Below are 16,998 nucleotides of genomic sequence, written 5' to 3'. Positions count from 1 at the left end.
ACGTGACGGTGGTGGATGGAGCGAGACATGATGTCCCAGATGTGCTCAATCGGATTGAGGTCTGGGAAACGGGCGGGCCAGTCCATAGCTTTAATGCCTTCATCTTGCAGGAACTGCTGACACACTCCAGCCACATGAGGTCTGGCATTGTCCTGCATTAGGAGAAACCCAGGGCCAACCGCACCAGCATATGGTCTCACAAGGGGTCTGAGGATCTCATCTCAGTACCTAATGGCAGTCAGGCTACCTCTGGCGAGCACATGGAGGGCTGTGCGGCCCTCTAAAGAAATGCCACACCACACCATTACTGACCCACTGCCAAACCGGTCATTCTGAAGGATGTTGCAGGCAGCAGATCGCTCTCCTTGGCGTCTCCAGACTCTGTCACGTCTGTCACATGTACTCAGTATGAACCTGCTTTCATCTGTGAAGAGCACAGGGCGCCAGTGGCGACTTTTGCCACAGAACACCAAGATTGGCAATGCCAAGCGTCCTGCACGGTGTTGGGCTGTGAGCCCAACCCCCATGTGTGGATGTCGGGCCCTCATACCACCCTCATGGAGTCAGTTTTTAACCGTTTGTGCTGACTCATGCACATTTGTGGCCTGCTGGAGGTCATTTTGCAGGGCTCTGGCAGTTCTCCTCCTGTCCCTCCTTGCGCAGAGGTAGCGGTCCTGCTGCTGGATTGTTGCCCTCCTACGGCCCACTCCACGTCTCCTGGTGTACTCTCCTGTCTCCTTGTAGCGCCTCCAGCCTCTAGACTCTAGACTCTACGCTGACAGACACAGCAAACCTTCTTGCCATAGCTCGCATTTATGTGCCGACCTGGATGAGCTGCACTACCTGAGCAACTTCTGTGGGTTGTAGAGTCCGTCTCATGCTACCACGAGTGTGAAAGCACAACCAACATTCAAAAGTGACCAAAACATCAGCCAGAAAGCATTGGTACTGAGCTGTGGTCTGTGGTCCCCACCTGCAGAACCACTCCTTTATTGAGTGTGTCTTGATAATTGCCAATAATTTCCATCTATTGTCTATTCCATTTGCACAACAGCATGTGAAATTGATTGTCAATCAGTGTTGCTTCCTAAGTGGACAGTTTGATTTCACAGAAGTTTGATTTACTTGGAGTTATATTCTGTTGTTTAAGTGTTCCCTTTATTTTTTTGAGCAGTGTATATACAGTACAGACCAAAAGTTTGGACACACCTTCTCATTTAAAGATTTTTCTGTATTTTCATGACTTTGAAAATTGTACATTCACACTGAAGGCATCAGAACTATGAATTAACACATGTGGAATTATAGACTTAACAAAAAAGTGTGAAACAACTGAAAATATGTCTTATATTCTAGGTTCTTCAAAGTAGCCACCTTTTGCTTTGATGACTGCTTTGCACACTCTTGGCATTCTCTTGAAGAGCTTCAAGAGGTAGTCACCGGAAATGGTTTTCACTTCACTGGTGTGCCTTGTCAGGTTTAATAAGTGGGATTTCTTGCCTTTATAAATGCGGTTGGGACCATCCGTTGTGTTGTGCAGAAGTCTGGTGGATACACAGCTGATAGTCCTACTGAATAGACTGTTAGAATTTGTATTATGGCACGAAAAAAGCAGCTAAGCAAAGAAAAACGAGTGGCCATCATTACTTTAAGAAATCAAGGTCAGTCAGTCCGAAAAACTGGGCAAACTTTGAAAGTGTCCCCAAGTTCAGTTGCAAAAACCATCAAGCGCTACAAAGAAACTGGCTCACATGAGGACAGCCCCAGGAAAGGAAGACCAAGAGTCACCTCTGCTTCTGAAGATAAGTTTATCCGAGTCACCAGCCTCAGAAATCGCAGGTTAACAGCAGCTCAGATTAGAGACCAGGTCAATGCCACACAGAGTTTTAGCAGCAGACACATCTCTACAACAACTGTTAAGAGGAGACTTTGTGCTGCAGGCCTTCATTGTAAAATAGCTGCTAGGAAACCACTGCTAAGGAAAGGCAACAAGCAGTAGAGACTTGTTTGGGCTAAAGAACACGAGGAATGGACATTAGACCAGTGGAAATCTGTGCTTTGGTCTGATGAGTCCAAATTTGAGATCTTTGGTTCCAACCACCGTGTCTTTGTGCGACGCAGAAAAGGTGAACGGATGGACTCTACATGCCTGGTTCCCACCGTGAAGCATGGAGGAGGAGGTGTGATGGTGTGGGGGTGCTTTGCTAGTGACACTATTGGGGATTTATTCAAAATTGAAGGCATACTGAACCAGCATGGCTACCACAGCATCTTGCAGCGGCATGCTATTCCCTCCGGTTTGCGTTTAGTTGGACCATCATTTATTTTTCAACAGGACAATGACCTCAAACACACCTCCAGGCTGTGTAAGGGCTATTTTGACCAAGAGGGAGAATGATGGGGTGTTATGCCAGATGACCTGGCTTCCACAGTCACCAGACCTGAACCCAATCGAGATGGTTTGGGGTGAGCTGGACCGCAGAGTGAAGGCAAAAGGGCCAACAAGTGCTAAGCATCACTGGGAACTCCTTCAAGATTGTTGGAAGACCATTTCCAGTGACTACCTCTTGAAGCTCATCAAGAGAATGCCAAGAGTGTGCAAAGCAGTCATCAAAGCAAAAGGTGGCTACTTTGAAGAACCTAGAATATGACATATTTTCAGTTGTTTCACACTTTTTTGTTAAGTATATAATTCCACATGTGTTAATTCATAGTTTTGATGCCTTCAGTGTGAATGTACAATTTTCATAGTCATGAAAATACAGGAAAATTTTTAAATGAGAAGGTGTGTCCAAACTTTTGGTCTGTACTGTACACAGGTAAATGGTGCTAGGTTCCCTTAAAAGGGGTATTATCAAGTTTGAATGCTATCTCATATCTAACATATCTATGCGATAACGGATTGCCCCAGCAATTGGACCCCCAGCGATCTTGAAAACTGTGACGCTGAAGAGCCCCATTTGAATGGAGCAGTGGTTGATCATGCGCACTGCTTCACTCTTAATGGAAGCACCGGAGATTGCCGAGTGTTGCACTCCTATTAGAATGAATGGAGAAGAGGTGTGCATGATCAACCAGTTCTCCATTCACACAGGGGCTATTCAAGTTCCCGGTTCTCAGAATTACTGGGGCCCCTTTAAAGGGGTTGTCCAGCTTCTCTCAGTTCCGCGTCGGGCAGATGACATGGAGTTTGCACATACCTGCAGGAATGTTTGCATGTTTGGCAAGTATCATGCATTTGTCCGATTCTAATGAATATGACGCAATGTGAAGGTTGCTCATGATTGGCTGCAGCGGAAGCAGCACCAGTATGGGAGATTAGTGTTGGGTTATTTCTATTTCTTACAGCATCCTAGACCAATTAAATTTAATTTTTAAAGTAGCGGACAACTCCCTTAAGGCAATATCTATGTCTTCATATAAGAATCTTTACCTGGTTACTAACAAAACTTTTCCATTATACTTCTTTTTTTTTCTTTCCTTTATGCAGGAATTTTGCATTGCTATTCCACTTTTTCAGATTGTGTTCTCTGAAGAACAAGCAGGAGGTATTGGTAAAAGGCGAGTATTGCTGAGATGCCCTTTTCCAATGTAGAAATAAAAAATGTAAACGTTAAGTTTTTTGTTGGATTGAAGGTCTGTTATCACTTTACTTTTCTGTTTAGCTCCACTATATTCCATGGTGCTGTACAGAGATTGTAATCAGTCTCATCGTACCCAGTGAGGCTTACCATCTAAAAGTAAAAAAAAAAAAAAAATATTGTAAAAATATAAAAAACAAAGTGAAAAAAAAAAAAAAATAAATAAATAAAAATATACTGTACCCATAAATATTATGAAAAAAAAACAATAAAAGTAAACATATTTGGTATCAACACGTCCGGAACGACCTGACCCATAAAACTGTCCCAATAGCTAACACCTTTAGTGAACACGGTAAAAAAATAAATAAAAAACGATGCTTTATCAAAATACCGCCAAACAATGGAATAAAACGCAATCAAAATGATGAATGTAAATAAAAATGGTACCGCTGAAAACGTCATCTTGTCCCGCAAAAAACAAGCCGCCATACAGCTCCATCAGCCGAAAAATAAGTTATAGGTCTCAGAATAAAGCGATACAAAAAAATTATTTTTTCTATAAAATAGTTTTTATTGTGTAAAAGCGGCAAAACATAAAAGAAAAATATAAATGAAGTACCGCTGTAAACGTACTGACCCGAAGAATAAAGCTGCCTTATCAATTTCACCACACGTGGAACGGCATAAAAAAAACAAACCAAAAAAACAATTTCTGAATTGTTGGTTTTTGTATATTCTGCCTCCCAAAAATCAGAATAGAAAGCTATCAAAAAATGTCACATGCCCGAAAATGGTACCAGTAAAAACGTCAACTAATCCCGGAAATACAAGCCCTTACATGACTGTCAGCCGAAATATGGAGAAATGATCACAAAAACTAGTCTTTGCGAGAAAAAAAAATCGTCTTTTAGTGTGTGACAGCTGCTAAACATAAAAACTCGATATGAATCTAGTATAGCTGTAATCACACCGATATAGGTAAGTGTTGAGCGCAAGTGCTCTCTTCTTGAGTTTGCATCGGGTACTCGAATATGCACCGAAGTATCGTGGGTGTTCGAGTCTCCGCCCCATATGTTTTGCGGCTGTTATACAGCCAAAAAACCTCGGTGGGATTGCCTGCCATGCACGAGCAATCCCCACATGTTTTTTTTTTTGGGTGTCTAACAACCGTGAAACATTCTGGGCGGGGACTCGAGCATGTCACTCGAGCACCCATACATGGTGCATACCCGAGTACCCGATGCAAACTTAAGTAGTGAGCACTTGCTCAAGACTAATGACAACTTATTCAATATGATGACCTAATGTTATCAAATTCTGTGTCGTACCGCTGGGTTCAAAATGTTCACTATACCCCTTGATAAAATCCTTGAGGGGTCTAGTTTCCAAAATGTGGTCACTTGTGGGGAGTTTCCACTGTTTAGGCACATCAGGGGCTCCCCAAACGCGACATGGCTTCCGCTCTCGATTCCAGACAGTTTTGCGTTCAAAAAGTCACACAGTGCTCCTTCCCTTCTGAACCCTGCTGTGCGCCCAAACAGTTTATTTTCCCCACATATGGGGTATCGGCGTACTCAGGAAAAATTGCACAACAGTTTTTGGGGTCCATTTTCTCCTCTTACCGTTGTGAAAATAAAAAAAAATTTGGGGCTAAAAGATCATTTTTGTGGAAAAAGTTTTTTTTTATTTTCACGGCTCTACGTTATAAACTTCTGTGAAGCACCTGGGGGTTCAGGGTGCTTAACACACATATATAGAAGTTCCTTGAGGGTTCTATTTTACGAAATGGTGTCACTTGTGGGTGGTTTCCACTGTTTAGGCATGTCAGGGGCTCCCCAAACACGACATGGCGTCCGCTAATTATTCAAGCAAATTTTACATTCAAAAAGTCAAATGGCGCTCCTTTTCTTCCGAACCCTGCCATGTGCCCAAACAGTGGTTTTCCCCCACATATGGGGTATCGGCGTGCCCAGGAGAAATTGCACAACAAATTTTGGGGTCCATTTTTTCTTGTTACTGTTGCAAAAATAAAAAAAATTTGGGTCTAAAGTAACATTTTTGTGAAAAAAGTTTAAATGTTCATTTTTTTTTTCTTCCATATTTCAAAACATCCTGTGACGCACCTGAAGGGTTAACAAACTTCTTGAATGTGTTTTTGAGCACCTTGAGGGGTGCAGTTTTTAGAATGGTGTCACTTTTGGGTATTTTCTGTCATAAAGGCCCCTCAAAGTCACTTCAAATGTGATGTGGTCCCTAAAAAAATGGTTTTGTAAATTTTGTTGGAAAAAAGAGAAATCGCTGGTCAACTTTTAAGCCTTATAGCTCCCTAACAAAAAAAACTTTTGGTTTTAAAACTGTGCTGATGTAAAGTAGACATGTGGGAAATGTTATTTATTAACTATTTTGTGTGACATATCTCTCTAATTTAAGGGCATAAAAATTTAAAATTTAGAAAATTGCAAAATTTTGCAAACGTTCACCAAATTTCCGATTTTTTTTTTTTTTTTTTTTTCACAAATAAACGCAATCATATCGAAGAAATTTTACCACTATCATGAAGTACAATATGCCACGAAAAAAACAGTCTCAGTGGGATCCGTTGAAGCGTTCCAGAGTTATTACTTCATAAAGTGACAGTGGTCAGAATTGTAAAAATTGGCCTGGTCATTAACGTGCAAACCACTTTCGGGGGTAAAGGGGTTAACCCCCACTTGTCATTAGTGCAAATCATCTGATCCTGCCCGTTTCTTCCTACTTATTAGTGACATCCATTTAACGGTGTATATAGCCTCTGTAATCTGCACTGAGATGCGATGGTAATTCTATGACCATAGTACTGAGAGATCCTGATTTCTGCTTGTGTAGTCCACCACAGAGAGCTTATATTGATCCAAATCACCGCCTGTATCAATGGTCACATCCTACCTGACTTTAATACTGGCAAGTATTTTAGCATTGGAGCATGTTTATTGATACGGAAAATAACTTTACCAGCAAAGATATCCGGAATTCAGAGGTGATTTTGAATAAAAAGTTTTATTTAGAATAAAAGTTCCAATGAAATGGATAGATAAGCTATAAGCAATAGACATATACGGAGACCTCTATGTATAAGAAAGAGGGGTCTGACCTGTATTTAAATAAAAATTCTGTCTGTCATTGAGTTTCTATGCACATCCAGATAAAAAAATGCTGAACATTAGTAATAATTAAACAATTCTTAAGCAAAACTTACACAATTATTAGTTTTCAATGATGGCTATTATGCAATTTCCTTGGAGGCGCCTGATGTCTGTGAGAATATCTTATCTATATACCAGGATCTTACAGAATGTTCTAACAATATCTGCAGGCTCAGCCTTTTAGATATGATATTATATAGTTGGCATATAACAAGTAATATAACATATTGCCAAATTATGGAGTGTAATAGTTGTATTGATTATTTTCCTTGTCATTATAAGTCGTGCACGGAGGTAAACTAGAAGTGCACGTAACTGTAAATCTTATATATTTGCCACATTGTTAAACTAATAATAACAAATTATTTTCTAGTGCTAAAATTGTGGTACATCTCCACCCCCCGTCTCCAAATAAAGAGCCTGGACCATACCAAACCAGCCGCTACTCACATGTCAAGTTGTCGTTCAGGGAACATGGACAGATTGAAGTAAGTGACCGACCAGGGTTGTAATGAAGTCTTTATTCTTTGTATGACATGGGTGGGTTGCATCCAGTATAATATATTTGGTAGATTGCACCTATGTCATTTGTACAGTGTGACTGAAGGATGTGTCCGGCCTGACGTAACCTGCAGATTTGTGAACCCTTACATCGCGCACTGCGAGGATTCTCCGGTGACGGTCGCAAGTATGTGATTTGCATACATGTATTCGCGTGCCGACTAGATGGGCACGGCCTCACTTAGTGCACTTGCGTTGATCGAGACTGGATACAGTCTAGTCGGAATGTGGTCAGAAGTATGCAAATCACATACTTGTGGTCATATGACCTTTGCTCCCTGCGCTGACACTGGAGACTCCTCAGACTCACAATGTGAGTAGTTACAGGTCTGCAATCACATAGGGTGACTGCAGACTTGTAGCTTCATCTGCCTAACCTGTTTTTTACTGTTTTCATTCCACATGATGAGGAATATTTTAGTAGTGATTACCAGTACAGAATCCATGTTACTGAGTGATCTGTGAGCTGCTATTTCATAATTTGAATATACGGAATTAACATGTAAATGCAGTCAAGTATACACTTCAGTTCATTTTTAGTGTATCATTAACCTCTGAGGAGAGTTTTCTAAACCTGTTAACCTTTTCCTGACATAGGATGTTCTGGTGTGGATGTATGGAGCAGGTTCACACGGTGGGTGCTGGCTGTGTTATACAGCTGGCACTTGCCTCTGAACTATGTACAAGGGATGACACAATGGCAGGGGAAGTTAAAAAAAACAAATGAAAGTTAATAAGAAGAAATTTTGAAAAAAAAAAAAAGTAAAACGACCAAAATAAATACCAGACCAAAATAAATAATAATAATAATGAAAATTGCCTCTTCAGAGAGGAAGAGGACTAGAATTCTGTAGCGCCACCTTTTGGACGCAGCGATCCTAAAAGCCTTGCAATATGATTTATGATTAAAGGATTAAAGCCAAACCTCATTAATGGATTGATGGTGGTGACTTTTAGGATATCTACAGGTGGGGCTATAGAGTTCTAGTCCTCTTCCTCTCTCAAGAGTCAATTTGCACATTTAATTTCCCCGAGGAGCATTGCACGGCTTATAAGTCTCCGTACATTGTTATGCCAGTGCCAGTGTGTCACTCTCCACAAGGAGAAACATTACCCTTGCTAATAATAAGAAAACCATATTTTGTATTATTGCATCTGTAAAAGTCCAAACGATGACAACACATAGTTAATTAGGCCCAGAAATATTTGGACAGTGACACAAGTTTTAGCATTTTAGCTGTTTACCAAAATATTTTCAAGATAGTTATATAATCAATGTGGGCTTAACCCCTTCACCCCAGGGCCATTTTCCGTTTTTGCGCTTTCATTTTTTGCTCCCCTTCTTCCTGTCAGAAGGTAGACATAAGAATACATAAGCAGAGCACAAGATAAAGCCCCTCCCCAAAGACCGCCCCGAAGCACGAGCATCTCATTATGTCAGAAATTAAAATAAAGATTATAAAAGAACCACAGGATGGATTTCATTAACAAAGGTGTCATTTTACTCAGTGTAATGTCGCCCACCTGACAGTTTATGTAGTTTACTGAGCACAATCCTGCTGACAGGTGCGCTTTAAAAATGAACATTTTATTTATTGTAAAGTTAATATGTCCTTGTACTTTTGAGCCCCTGAAATGAGGAGGCTTTGTAGAAAAATGGTCGCACTTCCTAAATGTTTCACAGGATATTTTTGTTCAGCCCCTTTTAAATAAGCCTGAAAGTCTCCACTTCAGTTACATCTCAGTTGTTTAATTTTAAATAAAAATAGTGACCTGCAGAGCCCAAATCACAAAGCTTCCTCACTGGCCAAATATTTCTGGACCTAACTGTAGGTAGGTTGAAAAAAGACATGGACCCATCAAGTTCATCCCATGAAATTCTAAAATAGATTAATCTATAAGGTAAACGCCATAAAGAAAAAAAATCAATACACATGAATTGACACCTTAACAAAAAAAAATAATTGAATTAAAAGTTTCGCACGTACCCCAACAGGCTTCATCGACATAAAAAAAAAGTTATGTCTCAGAAAATAGTGGAATTTTCACATGTATTTTTTTTTCCCTGTTTTCAGCACATTACATGGTAAATGAATGGTGTCATTCACAACTACATCTCGTCTCGCAGTAAACAAACTTTTCTACAGCTATGTTAACGGGAAAATTTAAATTATGGAGGGGAAAAAAACGGAAATGCAAAACCAAAAATTGGCCATGGCTGGAAGGGATTAATTTCTGATGTGAAATGTAGTAAATCTGTCCTTGACAGGCCAGACTTCTCCAATTAAATCTCACCCAAAAGCATTGAGAAATCACAAAGTCACAAGACCCTTAGGGCTCATTCTGATGCCCGTGCTAATCAGTCCGAGCATGGACCGTTAATGGCCGGACTGGCCGTGGCTCTCCCCATCCAGGTATGACAGCTCCATATATATCTATGAGGCTGTGGCGCTCTGGTCGGGTGAGCCACGGATTGTCTGTGTGTGTGTGAGGGGGTGGTTGAAGATTCCCACTCCACTCCCATCTAAAGCTGTTTTTGTAGATATGTAATACATGTATAAACATAAAATATGTTATTTTGGTTTTGGCCATTAGATGGCAGCAGTTTGCACATTGATACTACTGTCACCTGTGTGTCAATTGGCACACAGAGATACAACCAGTTTGAGTCGCCCGAAGTGACAGTTGAAAACTGAAGGATTTCTGAGGGTTGAAGGCGGCCATCTTAGAGCGCAGTTGTAAGAGACAGTGAATAGAGACAGACGTGAGAGGGTTCCTGTCGGAGACACTGTTCCTATTATTCCTGTCAGAGATGAAGAAACACGTTGGGGGGACGACTACGATTGGATGCAGAGTTGGATTCCCCCCAAAAGTATCGGCTGTGACGTGAATGGTCTTCTGCTAGCCTGTCAGGCTAAAACTGCGCTTCAGGTGACAAGCCCAGGATCCACTCCACGGTCTCCCAGCTAATCGGCCGTTCGGACGATCAGACAGCCTTTTCAGTGATCAGTTAACGGCTGGTAAGGCCTGAGCTCAGGCCCTACCATAGGGATCCCGGTGGGCGTATGCACGCAGTCTATAGAGAGTTTGGCGCCAAACATAGTTTCTCAGAGACATTGTTTGCTAATAAGGCTGTGTGAATATTAGCTAGATACTCCCCTCAGTGGGCGAGCTTGTGTATAGTGAGCATAACTGAATTGTAATTTTAGAGCATTGTTAAGTTTGTGAATCTCTGTGCTGCACCACTGCTAGGGCTGCCTATTGCACTCATCTAATTACACCCTCGCTCTTGGAAACTCCCGATTACCGCATTAGGCATAACCACCGATCAAGCAAATTATAGTATATCTGATAGAACCTACTGGGCCTTTTGGTTGTGCAGCGCTGGGGTCTCAGCTGATCTGGGCTAGGTGTGTGTGATATTTATCTGTGTTTCTTTGTTATGTTTCCAGGGTAACAGTTTTTTTTGTTAGTAAAAATTAGTTTAACAAATTGCCTGGTCGTGTTCTTTGTCGTCGGCCCCCCTGTATTCTGGGAGAGACCACCCCGGTACACGGTCTACAACTTGGTGTAGTCGGCAGGATACAGCCATCGCTGTGGACAGGAACATGGAAGGAGACAATCCTTTATTGCCAGTAGCCCCGGCTCAGGTGGTGAACCCGCCGGCCACAGCCTTGGTTCTAGCGGGGTATCTTTCAGCCGGGGCACTATTGCAGCATTTGCCAAAATATGATGGTAAAAATCTGAAATTGCAAGGCTGGACAGAAAGGGTGGTGAGTATTATTAAAATGTGCAACTTGGTGCCAGAGTTGCAAGCAGAAATAGTACTGAATGCCTTAGAAGGCGATGACAGATGCACAATAATGTTGCGGCCCGAGTCCAAAAGGGACATCTTACACAAAATACTTGCGCTGCTTGAAGGAACCCACGGGGGCCACGTGCCAAAGTGACTTAACTGTGAAGTTTCTTTTTCAATCGGCCACAGCGGGAATACGAGACTCTAATGCAATACTCCAATGCCTTGCAAGAGACGTTGAATGAAGTACAGCGGCGGGATCCCAAGGCTATGGGAGCTTTCCAGGAGGTGGATAGGCTGTTGCCGGATCAGTTCATTGCTGGGTTCGCCAATAGATTCCTACGAGACAAGTTGCAAGAGATGACACGGATGACGGCTGATCTGATGTTTTACAATGTTTACCTTGCCGCAATAGAGAGGAAAGAAGAGTCCTCGCCTGTGGTCAAGAGAGTAGTGAGAATCACTCAAGTGATGGGCAGCTGCATGAGGTCTGAGGACTCTGAGACTCTGAAGGATGTGGTTCAGGCTCTGCGGGCAAAAATAAAAGATCTTCGGCTACAAGTGTCCCAGATGCAAATGAGGTCGGCCCAACTTTTGGAGACACCTCCAGCTCCCTGAGCTCCTCCATCTGTCCCAGTTCGGGTGCAGAGGCCAAACGGTGGAAACACATCTGGTGCTCAGAGACTCAGAAGGCCCTTCTGCAGAAATTATTGACGATTTGGCCACCTTGCCAGGGTCTGAATGCACCATTATGCCCCTAGAGGTCTTCGAGAATTTTTTCGGTCATATGATGGAACCCGAAGATGGGAGCGTTGTTCGTCTTAAAGCAGCAAACAATGGCCGGCTGCTCATGAAGGGAATCATGTGGATGAGAGTGAAGCTATATGGTCAAGACATCGGCTCAAAAGGAGTGGTTCTGGTGGATCACCTCCCCAAGGAGGGGAATGGACGCGACCTTGGGAATGAACATATTACAGGATCTGGATCACCGTCTGTTCGCTAAGGAAGGTCCACGGTACTGGCAACGCATGACAACCCACCGGCCAACCCAGAAGGTCCTGCAGCAGGTGATGAGAAGTTGCAGCTTTCAGAAGAGTGCCTCATTCGGTAGTCCCATGGGTTTGGTCATAGTACCCTCACGAATTCCAGTGGTGATTGCACCAAAGAAAGAACAACTGGTGATGTTACCTGTGGTAGCCTATCGGAGGCTGAATGGACTGGAGGTGCTGATTGATGCAGTATACAAGGAAGAATCCTAAACAAGACCTTTAGTAGCCCATGCGCTAGCAACTGTGAAAGATGGCTGTGTGCCCATCCGTTGCATTAACGTGCTGGATAGCGAAGTCACTATACCTGGGGTACGCTGCATGCTGAAGTCTATGTACCTAATGGAAAGATACTCCGAAGAACAGAATTCAATCTCCAGCCCAATCGGAATTCAGCCTGGACTTACGATGTTGAAGTGGCCAGGAAAGAAAACCCGACTGAGTGCAACAGCGAAATCATAATGGATCGGATAGGGGTGGATCGGAAGACACTAACCCCTGTTCAGCAAAGGCTTCTGGAAGATACCCTATGGGAATTTTAGGATGCCTTCTCTCTTTATGGGAAGATTTTGGATGCTCCTCTACCATAGAGCATGAGATTCCAACAGAGAATACTCCTCCGATCCGGGAACGCTAACGTCATATTCCTTCAAAAGTGTACCAAGAAGTAAAAGACATGGTGGCCAGCATGTTGGACAACCAAGTCATACCAGAGAGCCAGAGTCCTTAGGCGGCACCAGTAGTATTCGTGCGTAAGAAGGATGGGTCCTTCCGCTTCTGTGTCGATTATAGAAAACTGAATGCTCACACAGTACGTGACGCCTATCCTCTCCCCCGGATCGAAGAATCACTGTCCTCTCTTGCACAGGCTAAGTACTTCTCCACCCTGGATTTGGTCAGTGGATACTGGCAGGTTCCAGTAGCAGAGAAGAACAAGGCGAAGGCGGCGTTCATCCTGCTGATGGGACTCTATAGGTTCAACAGAATGCCATTTGGTCTTTCAAATGCACCTGGGACATTTCAGCGGCTAATGGAACATTGCCTGGGTGATCTGAACTTTGAGTCCGTGTTGATCTACCTAGATGATGTAGTGTTCGGGACATCATTCAAGGATCATCTGCAGAAACTACGACAAGTCCTGCAGCGACTTCGAGACCATGGACTGAAGATCAAGCCCAAGAAATGCCAATTCTTCCATGCCCATATTGAATACCTGGGTCATGTGGTCACTCCCGAAGGAGTGCAGCCAGCTGCTAGTAATGTGGAGGCTGTCCAGAAGTGACCTGAGCCGAGAACGTTGCAAGAGGTGAGAGCCTTTTTGGGACTGGCGGGATATTACTGACTGTCCCAAAGTAAGCTCATCTGGTTGGTCCTTAGAACGAGCTGCTGAGAGGCACATCTCGAGGGCCCAAGTATCGTCCCATTCAGAGGGGTTCTCAACAGCAGAAGGCCTTTGAGGAAGTGAAAGCTGCCCTAATCAGCTCTCCAATTCTGGCTTACACCCGGTTTGATATCCCGCTCCTGATCTGGACAGACGGAAGTCTGCATGGTCTAGGAGCTGTGTTATCGCAGGTACAGGATGGCCGAGAGAGAGTGGTCACCTATGGAAGCCTTTCCCTAAGAGAGACAGAGCGCAATCCCGGAAACTTCAGTTCATTCAGGCTAGAGCTACTGGCTTTAGTATGGCCTATGACCGTCCGATTTGCAGAGTACCTAACATGGGCTGAAGTGGTTGTAATGACTGACCATACTCCATTGGCCCACCTGGAAAATGCCAAAGTAGGGGCACTAGACCAGAGGTGGATGGCACAGCTGACTCGGTTTAACTACCGTGTCAAGTTCCGGTCAGGAAGGGAAAATGGAAACACAGACTCATTATCCCGGGTTCCGATGGGACCACCGGCTAGGTGTATCGATGAGAAACTCAAGGACATGGACACCCCTGACCTAGCTCGACTGTCTTCCAGAGCATGGTGCATTCAAGTGTGGTGGTGGCCTCTGGGATGCCCACAGTGCTCAGAAAAGCTCCTGAGAATTGGGAATGGGCCCAAAACGACAACGGAGATGTGCAGCGGGTAAAACACTGGGTCCAGGCTAATATTTGGCCTCGGCCAGAGGAGCGGGCACAGCTGTCCTGAGAGGGGGAAAAACTGTTGCGTCAATGGGATAAACTCAGTGTGATTCAGTGCCTTTTTGTGTCGAGAAATATACTTACCGTCGGAGTTGCAGCACCGCCATCAGGTTGTGATTCCCTTGTAATTAGGTCCAGTAGCTGTTCGTAAGGCCCATGAGAGAGGGGCTCATTTTGGGGGCGAAAAGACTTTAAGTGGTTGCGGAGAATAATTTACTGCCCAGATCTGGAAAAGATGGTAATTGAAGCGTGCCAAAAATGCTGAGCATGTGGGTTGAACAAGAGTCTGGAACAGCGAGCTCCTGTTCAGACCATCCAGACATCCACTCCGCTGGAGATACTCATGATAGACTATGTGCAAATAGGGTACTCCAGTTCGGGACACCCGTATTTATTTCACTAAATATGCAGTGGCGGTACCTACCAGAGACCAGACCGCAGAGTCAGCCGCTCAGGCGGTATGTCGTCACTTCATTCAAGTGTTTGGGTGTCTACGGCGAATTCATTCCAATCCGGGAGCGTGCTTCCAGGGTGCCTTAATGAATGAACTTTATCACCTGTATGGTATTGAGCAGTCTAGGACGACGCCCTATCATCTGCAAGGCAATGGTGCGTGTGAACGTTTGAACCGCACCCTCCTGCAAATGCTGCGAACCCTGGAGAATGATCAAAAAGCGCGCTGGCCTGAGTACCTGCCTGAACTGATGTGGACCTACAATAATCGGGTGCACAGCACGACTGGGCACTCACCCCACATGCTGATGTTTGGGAGGGCAGGTAGGGAAATTGAAGACCTATATATGCCTGATCCCATGGCTGATCCTCGGACCACTACCGTGTGGGCCCAGGAGCACTGGCGGCACTTGAGAACGGTGCACAGAGTGGTGGGTAATCGGTTGAGACAGCTGACACATCATGACCAGAGACCAATGCAGAGGGAAGTTTTTGCTCAAGGGGAAAGAGTGCAAGTCTGAGTCAAAAATCAGTCTGGGAAGATAGATGACCAGTGGAAGGCAGTACAGTATGTGGTGAAAAGGACGGTGAACCCCAATATCCCCGTGTATGAGGTGGAACCGGTGGAGACTGGGGGGCCAACTAGGAAACTAACTCCTTCGCAACATGCTGTGACGATGTAAGTTTGAAGAACCCGTGGTCGTTGAGGCGGCACCTGAACCTGAGTCAGGTAGAGCGGAACCGCCCCTAGATGATGAATGGTGGACTGTACCTGCTCCCCTACAGACTGAGGGCCCATCTGTTGCAATATTGCCCCCTAGAGAGACTATTTCATAACCAGTGGTTTCACCCAGAGACAATATACAGGGAGAGGCGACTGCCCCAGTCTACCCTGTGGCTGCTCCCAGCGAGAGTGCATCGGGGGAGTCAACAACTCCAACTCCAGTCCTGCGAAGAACCACTCGGGTTACCGCAGGCATACCCCCCCACAACGTTATGCGCAGGACGATTTCATCTGGGAAGGTGTCGAGGATGCCAACCTCTCGTGGAGTGGCATGTGAGGGGGTGGTTGAAGATTCCCACTCCACTCCCATCTAAAGCTGTTTTAGTAGATATAATTACCTGTGTAAACATAAACATAAAAGATGTTGTTGGTGTTTAGCAGATTTGTATTACATATATAACCATAAAAGATGTTTTTTGGGTTTTGGCCATTAGATGGCAGTGGTTTGCACATTCATACTACTGTCACCTGTGTGTCAGTTGGCACACGGGATAAACCAGTTTGAGTCGTCCGAAGTGACAGTTGAAAACTGAAGGATTTCTGGGGGCTGAAGGCGGCCATCTTAGAGCGCAGTTGTAAGAGACAGTGAATAGAGACAGATGTGAGAGGGTTCCTGTCAGATGCTGTACCTGTTATTCCTGTCAGAGAAGAAGAAACACGTTGGGGGGACGACTACGATTGGATGCAGAGTTGGATTCCCCCCAAAAGTATCGGCTGTGACGTGAATGGTCTTCTGCTAGCCTGTCAGGCAAAAACTGTGCTTCAGGTGACAAGCCCAGGATCCACTCCATGGTCTCCCAGCTAAATGGCCTTTTGGATGATAAGACAGCCTTTTCAGTGATTAGTTAACGGCCGGTGAGTCCTGAGCTCAGGGCCCATCGTATGCACGCAGTCTATAGAGAGAGTTTGGTGCCAAACATAGATTCTCAGTTAGAGACATTGTTTGCTAATAAGGCTGTGTGAATATTAGCTAGATACTCCCCTCAGTGGGTGAGCTTGTGTATAGTGAGCATAACTGAATTGTAATTTTAGAGAATTGTTAAGTTTGTGAATCTCTGCGCTGCACCACTGAAGGGGCTGCCTATTGCACTCATCTAATTACACCCTCGCTCTGGGAAACTCCCGGTTACCGCATTAGGCATAACCACAGGGCAGGCAAATTATAGTGTATCTGATAGAACATACTGGGCCTTTCGGTTGTGCAGCGCAGGGGTCCTAGCTGATCTGGGCTAGGTGTATGTGATATTTGTGTTTCTTTCTTACTTTCCAGGGTAACACTTTTTTTGTTGTTAGTAAAAATTAGTTTAACAAATTGCCTGGTCGTGTTCTTTGTCCTCGGCCCCCTGTATTCTGGGAGAGACCACCCCGGTACACGGTCTACATGTGCACAGACTGATTTGCGTGGGCGTCTGCTTGTGATTCATTTATATAATTTAGTATAATTCAATACGAACTCCGCCC

At 44.2% G+C, this 16,998-nt stretch overlaps 1 protein-coding gene across 1 annotated transcript in view; it reads left to right on the top strand.

Moving 5' to 3' along the window:
• Nucleotides 1–16,998, top strand: part of VPS36 (vacuolar protein sorting 36 homolog) — a 50,474-nt gene that overhangs the window by 5,081 nt on the left and 28,395 nt on the right. Inside the window, exons 3-4 of the mRNA XM_073662615.1 lie at nt 3,491–3,561; nt 7,140–7,254. Coding sequence (XP_073518716.1) covers nt 3,491–3,561; nt 7,140–7,254 — 186 coding nt within the window. The remainder of the gene's footprint in view (nt 1–3,490; nt 3,562–7,139; nt 7,255–16,998) is intronic.

This window comes from Phyllobates terribilis, unplaced genomic scaffold, assembly GCF_046119375.1.
Source record: "Phyllobates terribilis strain yellow unplaced genomic scaffold, ASM4611937v1 Scaffold_2__4_contigs__length_985480577, whole genome shotgun sequence".
NCBI classification, from domain to species: Eukaryota; Metazoa; Chordata; class Amphibia; order Anura; family Dendrobatidae; genus Phyllobates; species Phyllobates terribilis.
Note: the sequence above shows the minus strand (reverse complement) of the source record. Positions and strands in the feature narration are given on the sequence as shown.